The sequence below is a fragment of the Cnephaeus nilssonii genome, assembly GCF_951640355.1.
Source record: "Cnephaeus nilssonii genome assembly, chromosome: 12".
Lineage (NCBI taxonomy): Eukaryota > Metazoa > Chordata > Mammalia > Chiroptera > Vespertilionidae > Cnephaeus > Cnephaeus nilssonii.
The window spans coordinates 67,800,338-67,817,953 of record NC_137083.1 but is presented as its reverse complement, the minus strand read 5'-3'; the positions used below and the strand labels follow the sequence as shown (position 1 = coordinate 67,817,953).

General features: G+C 36.7%; 1 protein-coding gene across 3 annotated transcripts in view; it reads left to right on the top strand.

Moving 5' to 3' along the window:
* Positions 1-17,616, top strand: part of PTPRZ1 (protein tyrosine phosphatase receptor type Z1) — a 189,220-nt gene that overhangs the window by 43,791 nt on the left and 127,813 nt on the right. For all 3 annotated transcript variants that reach the window (XM_079786830.1, XM_079786829.1, XM_079786828.1), the window contains exon 2: positions 16,040-16,105. In XM_079786830.1, coding sequence (XP_079642956.1) covers positions 16,040-16,105 — 66 coding nt within the window. The remainder of the gene's footprint in view (positions 1-16,039; positions 16,106-17,616) is intronic.

The following is a 17,616-nucleotide window of genomic DNA, read 5'->3' as shown; positions in this document are numbered from 1 at the left end:
TTAAACATTTGCCACCAAAAATGAAAATTAGGATAAAGACATAAACTTCAGAAATGCATAAAGTCACTTAGATGTTTAAAAATATATTAATGAAAACATAAATTATATGTCAATATCTTAAGTATTTATGATCCTATATAATAAAACCCTAATGTGCAAATCGACTGAACAGCCGAACGACAGGTCACTATGATGCTCACTGACCACCAGGGGCAGAGACTCAATGCAGGAGCTGCCCCCTGGTGGTCAGTGCACTCCCAAAAGGGGAGCACTGCTCAGCCAGAAGCTGGGCTCATGGTTGGCTAGCACAGCTGTGGTGGTGGGAGCCTCTCCTGCCTCCACTGCAGGCGGGCGGTAAGGAATGAGGGGTCCCAGACTGCGAGAGCCCCAGACTTCGAGAGGAATGTCTGACTGCCGGCTTAGGCCCGATCCCCAGGGGTATTGGGCCTAAGCTGGCAGGAGGACATCCCCCGAGGAGTCCCAGACTGCGAGAGGGCACAGGCCGGACTGAGGGACACCCCCCCTCCAGTGCACGAATGCTGTGCACTTGGCCTCTAATATATATATATATATATAATATCAAAAAACTATATATATATTTCAAGGACTAAATTCTTTCATAAAAAACAACTTTTCTTTTTTTTCTTGAGGTACAAAGATGCTACCCTGCGGGTTTTTTAAATCCTCACCCGAGGATATGTTTTTATTGTTTTTTAGAGAGAGAGGAAGGGAGAGAGTGAGAAACATGCAAGTGAGAGAGAAATATCAGTTGGGTGCCTCTCATACTCACCTTGACTGGGAATGGAACCTGCAGCCTTTTGGGGAATGGGACAACGCTCCAACCAACTGAGCCACCCGGCCCAGGCAGAGATGCTACCCTTGGTCTGTTGTAAGATGTTCTTTTTCATTTCACCATCTCCATTACTACATCAGACACTGCCGGAGTATGCTAATTATCTGGAGGTGCCCCAGTGGCCCAGTAACTCCAGGGCAAAATACCAGCAGAGTCCTGGTTGCAATCCAGGTTGAAAACACTGCATTAACTTGTTTAGTCTCTTAGCATCCTCACAAACAGTAAACCTGGAGAGAAAATGTGTTTAATCAAGCTGAGTTAAGTATTCCAAAATAAATAATACCTTACTCCTGGCCAACTATTTGTGATTGTGTGTAAAAAGTAACTAAAGAACTATATTCTCCAAGGCTATTAATTATCTATAGAACAGGAATGCTTTTTAGATATTGATCCTCTAAGTGCAATAAACCTGGGTTATCTAGGCAACCTAATGAGTATCTGTGAACATCTGTCACTGCACACAGCTTTCAAGTTTCAGGAAAAACAGTGGGCCACTAAGTCAAGACAAGTCACCAGTGCAAGACTTGAAGACAAGTGTGTCGTGATTGATGAGTGAACGGACTCCTCTTTTCTTAGAGTGGACTTTGGTGGTTCAGAGAATGAATATCATGGAGACACCAAGTTCCATGGGGCGCACACATGTCTACATGAGAAAGATGAGTGCAGTGGGAAGCTTTGCAAAGAGCAGCAGCTTGGTGGGAGAGTAAGAAAGTGAAACACAGAAAATGATTCTTCTATCCCAACAGAACATTCCTACATCGTCCCAATCAATTGAGCCAATAGGATTTGAGCAGTTTCCACTCACTTCAAATGCATTTTGTAACAGACGAAAATAAGTTGATGAATAATATTTATCACTTGATAGTCTAATGGCACGTTGTTCTTGTGAGACTCAGTTGAACATTTGAATGTAGGGATTTGTATTCCCCATGTACATTGAATGTCCATAGTTACCTTTAAGACTAAAGGATACTTTAGTCTAAAAATCAGACAACAGTAAACAAATGTTGTGACTGAACAGAATATGCTCTGCACGTGATCTAAATATATTATTTTGGGGACTTTTGCTTCACTCGTAAAAGAAAAAACTAAACACTTGGAAAATAAATTCAGGAAATAATGAGTTGATACAAGCCTTTTTTATTTTATAAAAGAGAAAGGTCAGATAAGGCTTCATAGAGAATATTGTGTTGACAATTATTATTTACTGATGGTGGTGTTGGTGGGTATATTACTTTCTGATTGCCATTTAAAAAAATTATCATGATTTTAGAGAGAGGAAGAGAGAGAGGAGGAGGGAGGAAGAGAGAAAGAAAGAGAGGAGAAACATCTATTGTTTGCCTCCCATAAGCGCCCGACTGGGAATCGAGCCCACAACCCAGTTATGTGCCCTGACTGGAAATCAAACCAGAAAGCTATTGCTGCACAGGACAACACTCGGCCAGGGCACTATGTAAGCTATTTTTAGGAAGCTCAAATGGCTTAAGATATGCCCTATCATTTGTTACAGTATCCTTATAAGTAAACAGGAGATAACTATCCCCATTTTATAATTGTCAAAATGCCACCAAAGACATGTGACTTCTCCAAGGTCACCACTCAGAGGGAGGGTCTAGATTTCTGACCCTAAAGATTCATGAAAGAGGTATAAAATATTGATATGTCTATAATTTAAATTAGGCAGATCTACCAGGCTCACTCTGATTTCTGTTTGAAATATTGCCCAAGCCCATGGAGTTTTAATGAGCAGTAACATCTGGCTTATTAAGCTTATAAAAAATTATAAAATAATAAATACTCAAAATCATTAACAGCTATTGAAAAATGCCCTGGCTGGTGTGGGTCAGTTGGTTGGAGCGTCATCCATACACTGAAAGTTTGCTGGTTCAATTCTGGTCAGGGCAAAAACCTAGGTTGCGAGTTGGAGTTCAATCCTGGGTCAGAGTGAATAGGGGAGGCAACCAACTGATGTTTTTCTCTCACAGCGATGTTTCTCTCTCTTTAAAATGAAATAAAATAATCTATTAAAAATTATCAGCCTCTTTATTATAATGACTATGCTTCTTATGAATAAAAGCTTTTTTGCTAGACCATTAAAAAAAATAAAGTCTAAATGAAACGTGACAAAAATGAGTTTTCAGTCACCACATTGGAAAGTCAAGAAAATCGTTCTGCCTGGTCCAGACATAATAATGAATCAGTCAAAACACTGGCAGCTATTTTAACATACAATCCACCTATAGCCTATTTCATAACAGGCTGCCAACTCATAAAGTTGCCAGATTTTCCTGCTTAATCGATAGATATGTACATATGGGTCTAATTTTGTCTCAGCAAAAAGTATTTGTTTTAGAAGACACAAAGTGAAATAGGCTGTTTCAAAGTTTATCCCAAAATAGATGACTTAATCAATCTAGTCATCACAGCTAATTAGATGTTCTAAGAGTTTGCTACATTCCTATTTTGCTATGGCTCTTGTTTTTAATTTTCTTGGTAGTTGAAATGTTCAGATTGCCTAACATGTGCAGGCTTGGTTATGATTTTCTAAACTTAGCTTAAAAATATTGTTAATGCTACTGTATGCAGTCTCTTGTGAATAAAGATAAGCTGTTATTGTAAAATCTAAAATAAGAAAGGAAAATGGGTTTCAAATTTTTCTTTACCCAGTCTTCAAAACATAAATTTGGCCCGGGCTGGTTTGGCTCAGTGGATAGAGCGTCGGCCTGTGGACTAAAGGGTCCTGGGTTCGATTCCTGGTCAAGGGCACATGTCCAGGTTGGAGCTCGATCCCCAGTAGGGGGCATGCGAGAGGCAGCCGATCAATGATTCTTTCCCATAATTGATGTTTCTATCTCTCTCTCCCTCTCCCTTTCTCTCTGAAATCAATAAAAATATATTAAAAATAAATAAAACATAAATTTGTCTCTAACCTATTTGGCTTTAGAATTAGAGATACTGTTTCAGAAATGCATATACTTTTTACTTTTTTTTCATTTTACATTTTTTAATATTTAACTAATACAAACATAAAATACACGGAAAACTTAAAAACATATTAAAAATAAAAATCACATAGAAACTTACATTTCTGAATATATGTAATATTATAAAATTTTTACCATCACTGTTGATAAGGTTTTACATCATGTGCATTTCTCCAAATCAATAAATACATTATTTCATATTATGAACATTACATCATTTCTTTAAACTTCCCCTCACTTATTGTACATTAACTTATTTTTCAACTGGTCACTGTTACTTTCAGTGTTGTGAACATCATGGAACATGGCACTTTGTTCTTATCTCTGTTAATCTTTTAAAATATTCTCCTTGAAATGGAATTACTGTCTCACAGGATATGAAGATTCTTAAGAATCTTGATGACTCTTGTCAGCTTACTTTTCAGAAAATTTATACTTGTTCATACTTCCACCTGTATATTAAGAAACATATCAAGATAATTTGGGGTGTCACTGAATATTTAAAATAATAATAATAATAATAAACTTTTGACAGAAATGCTATCTTAGTGCTCGCTTCGGCAGCACATATACTAAAATTGGAACGATACAGAGAAGATTAGCATGGCCCCTGCGCAAGGATGATACGCAAATTCGTGAAGCGTTCCATATTAAAAAAAAAAAAAATGAAATGCTATCTTAGTATTATTTTTTGTTTCTTTGATACCCAGTAAAGTCTAACAGTTCTCTCTAGGTTTATTAATTATATTTTCATTTTAAAAACTTGTTTGTTTATATATTTGCCTTTATTGATTTGTAAGAATTTATATGTTTGGAATATATTGTCACATTTGTTGAGTGCATTTTAGCAGTTACCAATAGTTTAACATTTGTAATTTGCATTTTACTAAGCATTTTTCTTACAAGTTTTGAATGTTATGGAGTCAATACTATAAATATTTTTATTATATCTTTTGTTTGTGTGTACAAAGGTCTTCCCCATCTTATAATAGATTAAATACTTACTTATATTTTTTCTTATAGTTTTTTGTGAATTCTTTTTTAATCAGTCCTTAATCCACTTGGCTTTTATTATTGTTATTTTTTATTTTTAATCCTTACCCAAGGATAGGTTTCCATTGATTCTAGAGAGGAAGGGAGAAAGAAAGAGAAAGAGAAACATCAATCAGTTGCCTCCCGTACATGCCTGGACAGTGGGTCAAACCCACAACCTAGGCATGTGTCCTGACGGGGAATCAAACCCACAACCTTTTGGTGTACAGGTTGATGCCCCAAACAACTAAGCCACCTGGCCAGGACCACTTGGATTTTATTTTGATATGTGTAAAGTGTGATTAAACTGCTTGTTCCAAATAGCCAGTGTTCCCCAAATTGGTTGAACTTTCATATTTTCTTTATTTGACTCTCATGTTTCCTTTATCATGGATTAAACTGGTATCTATCCTAGGTCCAATTTTAGTGCTATATGCTTTGTTATATTGATCTGCCTATCAGTTTATCTTTGAGTGATTGCTTAACCAAGCCCCCATTATCTCACTCTTTCTCTTAATTGTGTTATTAATTATTATTTTTCATTTAATTTCTACTGAATTTAGAATAACTTTGCTGATTAAAAACACTCCATTGAGATCTGACCTATTTATTGACATGGAAAGAACTGATATCTTCCCCAAATCCTGTGTTTCCATTTAAGGATGTCATAGTTCTCCTTATTTATTTATGTTTTCTTTTGTGTTAATAACAGGTCAGATCTTTATTTAGGAAACGTCTTCATATTTTATGCTTTTCATGGTAAATGTAAACGGAATCCCTTTGTATCCTTGGGAATTTTGGTGTGCCAGTTGTCCAGAACTTCCTGAGTGATCCTGACCATGGAGGGACACAGACATTCTTGCTCTACTCCTGATTTCACATGGGCATAAGACTGAACAACAGAAACATCATTTAGACTGCTGAGTAATACCGCACTCTCATTTAGATATCAATATAATTGTGTATAATGAATAATAGTATATTAATACATAACACAAATGTAATAGTACATTATTTTTGTGTATTGGTGAATTCCATGTTTTGTCTTCACATTCATATGCTTTTTCTTCTACAGATTTGATTCTCTTCCCACTTTTAGTATTATTTTTAGCTCCTTCTAACAACTATTTTCGCACATGTTGTTATTTCTATCTTTGATCCCATCACCATTATTTCATCCACAATTGTGTTTTTCTCTTATAGTGGAATAATTTCACTGTTAGTTGTTGTCATAAACCTAGGTAGCTGTGATAATTATAGCCCTGTACACAGGCAATGAGTTTGTGCCATTTTAGTGTTTCCTCGGTGTAGTAGAACACAGTTGACAGGGAAAATAAAAAGTGTCGCTTACTCTCCTTCAGACTTTATTTTATACATGAAGCTCAAACTAGCTTAATGGAAACTTTCATCACCCATATAATTTAAGTCCAAGAAATAAATTTCCCAAAGTTAAATCAACTTTTCATTTTAATATTCAGAATGTAGAGAATGTTTTAACGGAACTGTTATGAGGCTATAAAACCCTACTTATTAACTTGAGAATATATCAGTGATTTATTATGATGTAGGAAAAAACAAGTCACCAAATAATGAAGTCGTGTAATTCAATTTACATAAATTATAAATTCATTACATAGACATAGTAAAACATGCACAAAATTATACTGGTTGTCTGTAAGAGATGGGATTATAAGTGATTTTTAAAATTATTTTTCTTATCTTTATTTTTCTAACTTCTCTGATACAGATTAAAATTATTCATATGTTTTTGACAGAAAAGGCCTCAACTTTAAGGATACAAATAAATCACATTAGGTTAAACCCACACATCTAAGGAGTGTAAGAAAATACACTGGTTACTTTTTCAAGAAAAGTGAATATTTTGAGCTTTTATTGAAAAGTGTTCAGTAGGTTTGGTAGATAAATTGCCAACATACAAATCCTTTTTAGGGAGGCACACACGGTACTCAGTGTCTATGGAACAGTAAAATCTAATTGCTCACCTCCACACCTGTCCTTAGTCCTATGAGAAATGTGTATTTAATTAGGTATCTAACTACCAAAATAAGCATGTGGAAGAAATAGCTCCCTTTGTGCTCTTACTTAATTATCTTTTATATCTCTTATATTTAATCTTTCCATCTCTCTGGATAATTTTCTCATTTTCAGTATAGTGTCTCAAGGATATATTTTTTCATCTTTTCAACCTTCTCTTTAAATGAAGAGGTCATCTGGACTTTAGTAATTCATCTCTTTGCAGAATTCCTTGTTGTTATCCATATGAATTAAGTACCCTCTTATTTGGCATTAAGTTGTAAATTTAAGTTTTAAGACTATAAGCAGTACATTAATTTTTAAATCTTTACAGAGAAGAGAAAACCAATGGAATTCTTCTTACTAACACTGAAAAGTAGCTGAAATTGGGAAACAAATGATTTTGGGGAAAATTTATATATAAATATATAATTTTTAAGAGGAGTACTTTTTTAGGGAGTTTTATTACATCTGAAGAATAAACAGTAAGTATTATGTTTGAACTGTAACAGTATCCTAAACAAGCCTATTACCTGAATTATCATAATTAGCTAAATTATGTTTCACAAATGTCTTTGCACATATACTGGATAAAAGTTTATAATCCAGATTGGTAAAGGCAAGCCATATGATAACGCAATTTGTTAGCAATATTGAATAACAGGAAAATCCAGAGAAAATCTGCCATGTATGATATTATAGACTCTCTACTATATCATGGGCAGATTTAATTTTACTTGGAAAGTTTGCCTTAGTTATCTAATCAGGGTTTTGGTTTAGATCACTTGGATCATAAACTCAGCTTTCTTTTTTTTTTTTAATATATTTTATTGATTTTTTACAGAGAGGAAGAGAGAGGGATAGAGAGTTAGAAACATCAATGAGAGAGAATCATCGATCAGCTGCCTCTTGCACACCCCCTACTGGGGATGTGCCCACAACCAAGGTACATGCCCTTGACCGGAATCGAACCTGGGACCTTTCAGTCCGCAGGCCGACGCTCTATCCACTGAGCCAAACTGGTTTTGGCATAAACTCAGCTTTCTTATCAAACAAAGATATTATAATAGAACTAGAGGCCCGTTGCACAAAGATTCGTGCAAGAATAGGCCTTCCTTCCCCTGGTTTCGCTCCCAGCTGCCCGGGAGCCTTTGTAAGTCTTCGCTCCTGGCCGGAGTACTGCTCCTGTAGCTCCCTCTGCCCCCCGCCCTCTCCCTCATAGCAGGCGTCCTGCCCCACCCGGCTGCTCTGTGCTTCCATATGCAAATTAACCAGCCATCTTTGTTGGTTAATTTGCATACTCTTTATTGGCTGATGGGCGTCATGGAGGTACGGTCACTTTGCATATTTCTCTTTTATTAGTGTAGATACCGACAAAATAAAGGACTTTCAAAGCTAGGTGATGCGATCACAGGTGTTCTTTAATCAAAAGCTAATTCTCTTCTTAAAGGAACTCTTATTTCTGATTTTATTTCTTTTCTGAGAGGGGACTTCTATTATTTTATTTCTGGTAATAGATGGGTAATGACTGCTATAGCGATCACCCTTTTTTATCACTGCCGCTTCAGTCTAATGGGTGTCTGACTGCCACATTATTTAGTGGGTGATAATTGTTCCAATGACATTAAACTGTCTTCAGGGGTTTCCAGGTCTTCCTTCAAGCAGATACCAGCCACCTAAATTTCTTTACCCACCCACCCCCAACCTCTTTCACTTCAATTAGAAATATTTATTGCATTATTACCCAATCTTATTTTTTTTTTTACTAAATATTTTTTTTTTATTGATTTTAGAGAGAGAGGAAGGGAGAGGCATAGAGAGATAGAAACATCGATGATAGAGAAACATCAATTGGCTGCCTCCTGCACACCCCCTACTGTGGATCAAGCCCTAAACCTTGGCGTGGCCCTGACCAGGAATTGAACTGGTGACCTCCTGGTTCATGGGTGGATGGTCAGCCACTGAGCCACACCAACCAGACTACATACTCTTCTGTAATATTTCCCTTTAAAATATGCGCAGTATGTGAAATATTTTTATATTTTCCAGTTAACTCAGCAGACTATCTCCTTCCTGTTTTTAAAACAAATGTAGATAAGAGGAGAGTTGGATGAAAACAAAAAGTATGAAAATTTATGTGACTTTTGTATCATGGTGAGCTGTCACCAAGGATAAGTTCCTAGTGACCTATGCAGACCCTACATGAGGGCCCAACTGGCCTACTAAACCTTTGGTTTCAGCATTTGCCGCTGCTTGGTGCTCATGCCTTTCCTCTACCTGAACCTGTCAATCCCTGCCTCCCAGTCTCCTTGTCAGTCTTAATCAAGGGCTTTAAAGATTCATCTTTAATTTTATTTCTTCTCTGCCTCTCCAGATTTCTACCATCAACTGACTGCCTGTGCCCCTCCTCTGAAGTTCCTTAGTGATTTTCTTTTAAAGAATGTGAAATTTGTTAGTATCATCTCCTTTGGCAAAGTCCACTAGAGAAATTTAGTTTTAGAATCTTAGACTTCAAACCTGTATCTGTGGTTATTTCCCACCAAAAGCTGAATTTCTTCTCCTTGTCATAATATTTGGCCACTTTATAGAATTAAAGAGTGTGTGTGTGTGTGTGTGTGTGTGTGTGTGTGTGTGTGTGTGTGTGTTTTGTCAGAGCACTGCTGCTAGATTATATACTTGGATACAGACAATAAGTAGAATATATGTTAATCAACAAGAAGCAGAGACTTTTTAAGTTAAGGGCAAAATCAGAGGCATTTTTGTAATTTGAAATATTTATAATGATATTTTAATAGGAAGTGACCACTCTAATTTTGTTGTTTTAAAAACTTGAGAAAAAATGCTCATTTTACCTATATCTTTTATACACATAGTTTTCTTTATATTCTTTGAATATAATATATACATATATATATAAATATATATATATATATATGTACACACACACACACACACACATACACACACACATAGACATATACAGATTTGCATATATCTAGGTGCTCAAGGTAAGTATAAGATCGAATATGTTGCAACAAGTACTTTTAAGATTACCTGAAATAAAATAAAGCAAATTTCTCTCTGCTTTTTGTAGCAGGTTATAAAACCATTTCATGAAGAATATTTTAGGACAAATTTTAGAGTAGCCTTAAAAAAATATATTCTAATGCATGTTTTCTTGTGTATCATGCGTACAATTCATTTCTGAAATTTATTTCTTAGTTTTAACAGTACAAAACACACCAAAACAGACCTGGCAAATACGTTTAAATGGAAAGAAAAATAGGTTAAAACTAAAGAAACTAAAATTCACAGAAACAGAAAAAGAAGTCTATTTTATTATTTTAATTGATTTAAAAATGTTTAAGTACTTCGATAGATTCTATTTTATATACTGATTTTCAAAGTATATAATGCAAGAAAAACAGTGACCCTAGCTTCTTTTTTCTGGTTCATTGGAGCTATCACATCTTATCTATCAGACCTCTAAGGAGATACTCTCTCACACTCAAAGACTATGCAATTAGCATATGAATGTGCAATGGATTGTTTGAAGTAACAAGAACACAATATGGAAAGGAACTGAAGGGAGCTACCAACACCTGGGAATCTTGTATTGAAAAAAGCTTTTCTTTTTTTTTTAAATAATAATTCTTTATTGTTGAAAGTATTACACATGTCCCCTTTTTTTCCCCCATTGACCTCCTCCAGCCCGCCCCCACCCTCCACCCCAGGCCCTCACTGCCCCATTGTCTGTGTCCATGGGCCATGCATATATGTATGCAAGGTCTTAGATTGATTACCCCTACCCGCCCCCCCGCCCCCCCCCCCCCCCCCCCCCCCCCCCCCCCCCCCCCCGCCATCCGCCTGAGATTCCACCCTCTGTTCCATGCTTCCAGAGACACGGAAGCATGGGAAAAAGCTTTCTTAAGGTAAGCAATTAAAAACCAAGGACAAGTGCTCATTGTGTAGTGTTTGAGCCCTATAAGGAAAGCTAAATTTTGTTATTTGCTGTCATCTTTTAGACTGAGTCATTTAAACAAGAACTTACTGTTTTATTTATTTCAATGTAATACTTGCTAAATGTAGGTTTTGTATGGTCTTTGATCTGAAATCATCAAAATGCATTGAGAGGACAAAAAGTCTTACATTTAAAAATATTTATATTTAAAATATGTAATAAGATGAAAAACCTTTTCCCTGTGGTCAGTGCAAAGTTTCAGAGGAAAATTACAGTTGATAGCCAGTTCAAATCAGGTATACAGTCAATTCTCAGTCATTTATATATCTAAATAATTTCTGTATCGTTTTGTTTTATTTTGTTTCTCTTGAAGGTATACATGCTATAGTGGTTCCTGCTCAGGCAGCACACCTTTGGGTAGTAACAAATAGCTCAGGATTGTTAGGAATCACTGATACTGGGGAAGGCTCAGTGGAGTAGGAGGCAGGAGCCATGCTTATTGTGTTCATTTCTGTCACTACTTTTACACACCACTTATATTTCTTTGGCATAAATTACCTTACTCTAAAATAAGAATTAAAAAAATATATATATTTATTGATTTCAGAGAGGAAGGGAGAGGGGAGAAAGATAGAAACATCAATGATGAGAGAGAATCATTGATCAGCTGCCTCCTGCACGCCCCCCACTGGGGATCGAGCCCACAACCCAGGTATATACCCTTGACCGGAATGGAACCCAGGACCCTTCAGTCCGCAGGCCGATGCTCTATCCACTGAGCCAAACCAGCTAGGGCAGGAATTATTTTTTTTTGTAGACTATTGAGGTCTGAGTCAAATGACCTTTGAGAGGTTTTCTAACATTTAATTCGATATATTCCTTGATCATGAAGAAACACTTTAACCATAAATGACCACCATACTATGGGATAACTCTATTTGATAAATGAAGTAGAAACTTAACATTTAATTTTTAAGTAGAAAAACCAATACATGCATAAATATTAATATCAATTCTATTCATAATAGCCCTACCCCAAATGAAACAACCTAACTAGCCATCAGTTGATGAATGGATAAATAAAATGTGGTACATCCATTGTCAAAACAAAAATTGTACCAGACGAGTTTAAACAGCAAGAGAGACTTTATTCAAAGCTATTGCAATTGGGAAAGAAGCCATAATTAAGTCTGAATTCAACTCCATTGCAGTAGAGGGGGTAAAGTTTTTTAAAGGTTGGAGTGAGTCCCAGTGGAAAAGTACTGCAGAACATTAAGGGGAAAATCATAAACCATTCGTGTTTGCTAATTGGCTTTATTCAAAGGAAAAATAAATGCATAACTTTATGACAAAGGGGTAGTTTTTGCAACTTGGAGCAGGCACCCCCATGAAGTCAGGCTCCTACCTGCTCATAGAGAGAGGTGATAAGGGTGCTATTTCCTTTGATGATTACATTTCAAAGAGAAGATTCCCCTGTCCTTGAGAGTACATGTCTGATTGTAAAACTGCCCTGTGGCTAAGAAAAAAGATTTACATCTCCAAGGGACACAGAGAGAATTTACCTTACAAGTCTTCTAAACTCTAAGGAAAGGTGGGTCAGGGGCCTGGAGTCCAGAAGAAGCCAGTCCAAAGTTTATTCCGGCTGAGGGGAACTTTAAGACCATTTTGGTCACCATACAATGAGTATTTTTAAGGCAATGAAAAGGAATGAAGTAATGATATATGCTGCAACATGGATGAACTTGGGAAATATTAATTATGCTAAAGAAACCAGTCACAAAAGGCCATATATTGTGTGATTCTGTTTATAGGAAATGTCTAGAATACCAAACCTGTAGCAACAAAGTAGATTAGTGGTTGCCTAGATCTGAGGGTTTGGGGGATCGGGTTGGAATGGGAGCTATATGTTTTTTGGGGGAGAGTAATGAAGATGTTTTAAAATTGTACTGTGAATGTGCAACTCTGTGAATATACGAAAGCTATTAAATTGCAGGCTTTAATGGGTGAATTGTATGATATGTGAATTACATTTTAATAAAGCTGTTATAAAAACAAGTAAGTGTTGAAATGTGCTACATGGCCAATGGATTATTTTCTAGTATTTATGGTTATAAAACATTTTAAAACACAAACAAAACCCTTATTTCTCCAAAGTATGTTTTGATTATTCTATGGATTCAAAATGTGTATTTCTCATAGCTGACCTGCTTTTCGGTTCTTATAAAATAGTTTACCAGTTATTCATTACCATGTTGAACTAATCAGAGAGTATGTGATGTAGAAGAAAGGAAAATAATTTCTGAACTGTCCTTAAGATATTTGCTTCCCTGAAACTGGGAACTGTCAATAAAGAGAAAACAACTTATTGAGGATTTTAAAAACACAGTTTCTTTTCTTAGCTATTGAGAATTATCAGTATAAGTGTAGTATGGAATGGAATGGTATAGAATGGTATGGTATGGTATGGTATGGTATGGTATGGTATGGTATGGTATGGTATGGAATAATATGGAATGGCATGGCATGGCATGGTATGGAATGGAATGGAATGGTATGGGATGGGATGGGATGGGATGGGATGGAATGGAATGGAATGGAATGGAATGGAATGGAATGGAATGGAATGGAATGGAACGGTACAATATAAATAAATCCTTATATTCCAATGAAGGCTTTACTGACAGATCCTCAATTTCTGAGTAACATTCTATAAGTTCTTTTGTAAATTATTTGTAGCCATTTCTACAAAACAGTTTTCTCAACACTGATAAGGGTTTGGAACCTGATTTACTTGAAAGGATTTAATTGGCCCACAAAGTAGTTGGAATGGAGTACTAATGCTAGTACAACCAGGATGTAAGGGACAATGGCACAAGAAGGAGCAGGATCCATCCAAACATCCCCGTTTTCTGGGTGCAGGCATGACTCTAGGCAACGTTTTGAATTATGCCGAGTGAGACTTTGATTTTAAAAGGTTCTGGAACCAATTTCTACTTGTGGGGCAGGGGGGTTCCCACACCAACAATTCTTGGACACCAACTGGGTGTCCTACAGTTTTACTCAATTCTGACACTATCTACATGGCATAGCAGCAGATCCTACAGGCTTAGCCCTTCAAGATCGTCCTTACCTCTTCAGACACCAGTCGCCAAATCCATGTTTTCACCTGTGCTTCTCACCAACTGGCTGAGGTTTAGAGTTCCAATGACCCCCTCCTCGGGTTACATTAATTTGCTAGAGGGGCTCACAGAACTTAGAGAAACATTTTACTTACTAGATCACCAGATTATTATGAAAGAATATAACCCAGGAACAGCCAGATGGAAGAGAAGCATCGGACAGGTATGGAGGAAGGGCTCAAAGCTTCCATGCCCTCTCCAGGTGTGCCGCTGTCCCCAAATCTCCACATGTTCACCAATCAGGAAGGTCTCCAACTGGGAAGTTTTCCAAACCCTCTTTGTTTGAGTTTTTATGGAGGTTTCATTACATAGGCATGGCTGGTTAAAACATTGACCACTGGCAGTTGGTTTATCCTCCTGCTCCTCACCACTCCCCAGAGGATGGGCGAGAAAGGGACTGAAAGTTCCAACCCTCTAATCATCAGGTGGTTCCCAGGACCATTGGTTGGTGAGTGTCCAAAAGTCTCCTCATTCATATAAAAAAGACACATGTTTATGGCTCTCTACAATTAAGAAATTCCAAGGTTTTAGGAGCTCTATGCCAGAAACAGTGATAAAGACCAAATACATATTTCTTACTATACGGTAAATCACAATATCACAGGCTTCTACCCACTTTGCTTTCTATACCTCCTTCCCTATGTTCTAAATCTAAAGCCTCTCTTTCTAATCTTGAGGCATCGCTAAGCTTTGATGATGCCCTAAGCTTTCTATTGTGCTACCCAATTCGGGCATCTCTGTTTCTCCAAGGGGCAGATTTACCTACACTGTCTGACATAACCTTTCTCCCAGCCAACACACACACATTTCAAGTCTCACTTCCGCAAGGCACCTCATTTAACTTTTTATTGTAAAAGAAGCAAAGTTTCAAAACATGATAACCTCTGGGTCTCCCAGAAGCATTTACAGATAAACCTGTGTTTTTATAAAACCAAAAGTATTACTAATAATCAATAGGATTTTAAGCATTAGACTTAGGGAATGGGAAGAAAAATTTGAAGATAGGAAAAGTTGAACTGCCTGACACCCATCTCTCTTTGGGATAAACCCCTCTAAATTGCTCCTGCTTTACCCAGAATATATGCTTTGTCTGTCCCAATTTCTCCTTCAGGGACGTAAGCACAGGTGACCAAGGGTTTCTCAGCCAGTCTCTAAACTGACACGTACGACCCAAGGTACTTACTTAATTTTGGCCGAGCATAAATTACACAGGAGACAGACATGCAATGCACGAATCACACACGGTTTATTTACCAGAGTCCTGGTGGTTTCCAGACCTCGGCAGGCCACCCGGGAATCTGCGCCGACAGACACACACACTGGACGTTGGACGTTGCAGCTGCAGCTCGGCGTCTTGCTTGAGGCTTCGGTTTCCGGCTCACTGTTCGGACTCACAGTCCACGGCAGAGCTTGGGCAGATTGCAGGAAGCGGGGTGGAGAGTGACCGTCTGTGGAGGGGCAGAGCAGGCCTCTCTGATCTTCCTCTGGTGCTTTCTCTTTTTATGTGCCTAGATGGGCGTCTTCAGTGTGTCTTATCAGCGGGTCCCAGGAGCCTTGCATATCTGGTTTTACATATGGGGAGCAGATCACTTTATCTATTTTCTACATACAGGCCACTCAGGGGTGTTTATCAACCTGTTTACATTACATTCAATACTTTTTAACATCACACTTTAATATCACACTGTAATTCCACACTTTGATACTTATTCTATATTATTCTTATCACTATTACTATAACATTGTCCCTGCCTGAACTTCAGCCTTCTTTAAATTGCCTCCTAAAATTTACACTATCTATAAAAAGAGCAACAATGGGATCTATAATGGTAGTGATTGGGGTTGGGAGGAAACATTGGGAAGGTGACATGGTAAGAGTAATAAGGAACCATTTATGGCATCGATAATTTGACCATCTTACTTTTTTATTATTTTTTTTTAATTTAGACATGTTTTTCTACACATTGATTAATTGTTGTTTTTTTCTTGGTTCTAGATTGGGCTTATGGATACTATAGACAACAGAGAAAACTTGTTGAAGAGATTGGCTGGTCCTATACAGGTAAACATATTAACATATAATGAGTTTCAGAAGAAAGTTTTATTGGCTTTTTATCTATTTTTATATGTAATAAGAAACTTTGTAGCCAATGCATCTTTTTCAACTTAGCTACATGGATATTCATTTAGATTAACTAATAAAAATGTTATATGCAAAATGATTTCTAGTGGATTTTCCATAAGCAAATTTGTTAGTGTAGAGAGATTGGTATCAAATAGAGCTGGATTTGAATCCCAGTTCTACAGTGGCTGTATCTGCTTGGGAAATATGCATAAACTACCTGAGGCTTGTTTTTTTCATATTTGAAATGGAGGATTATTCTGGACATTAAGATGAATGAAATTTGAACAGTGCCTTCTTATAAACAGAAAGCTCTCAAGAAATGTTACTGCTATTGTTTTGATGACAGTAGTGATTTTTTTATTCATTTAACAAATACTAATGGGATTTTTGCTCTCAGAGGGGTTCTCCTTCTGAATTACTGGGCTGCACTAACTGGAATCAGGTCCAAAATGATTTTTTAGAATTGCCAACCTTGGCTTAGAGCATCATGAATATCTGAAGTTGGCTTTACATGGTTACAACCAGAAATCATGGTCAGAAACCCTAGGGCAGAGGAGAAATGCCAGACCTGATGGGCAGCATCTAGATGGCCCATGACATGCCTGGCGACCATCTGAGACAGTGTTGAGTGGTAGAGGAGTGGAGAGGGGTTGGGGAGCTGAGTGAAAATGTGAAGGGATTAATAAAATAAAAAACACCCCAAACTCATAGACAATAGTACAGTAATTACCAGAGAGAAAGGGGATGGGGGAGAGGTAGAAGAGGGTAAAGAGGGGATAAGTGGTGATGGAAGGAGATGACTTGGGGTGGTGAACATACAATACATTATACAGATGATGTGCTATTGAATTATACACCTGAAGCCTATATGATTTTATTAACAAATGTCAACCCAATAAATTCAATAAAAAGGAAAAAAAGAATAAAATTGGATGGATAAAATGGAATCAGATTGAAAGGCCTTTAACATGAGTATAGCCAATTTGAATTTTATTTTATAGGTGAAGGGCAACAGCACCATGGGTTTTATAGATAGGCATGCATGTTATATTTTTTTATACTTTCTTTAAAAGTAGTAAATATTTGTTGTACAAAATTTAGAAAATATGTTTAAGGACAAAGAAGAATATAAAAATTACTCTTAAGTACTTCCCAGGATAGCCACTAAAAAAAATTGTATATTCCTTTTAGGCCAGTTTTTATTATATTATGTTTGTATATTTTATACACAGAGTTATGCATCCAATATGCTAGAAATTATTTTTTGAGCATTTACTCATTTCAGTGATAATTCTTGTTGATCATCATGTTTTATTTTTAACCATTCATTATTTTTTATATTTAAGCTACTATAGAAACAACACTAGATGAATAGACAGATTGATATGTCTTTATTTGTAATTTTATCATTTGGTTATTAGAGAATATTTGAAATGCAGTTACTGAGT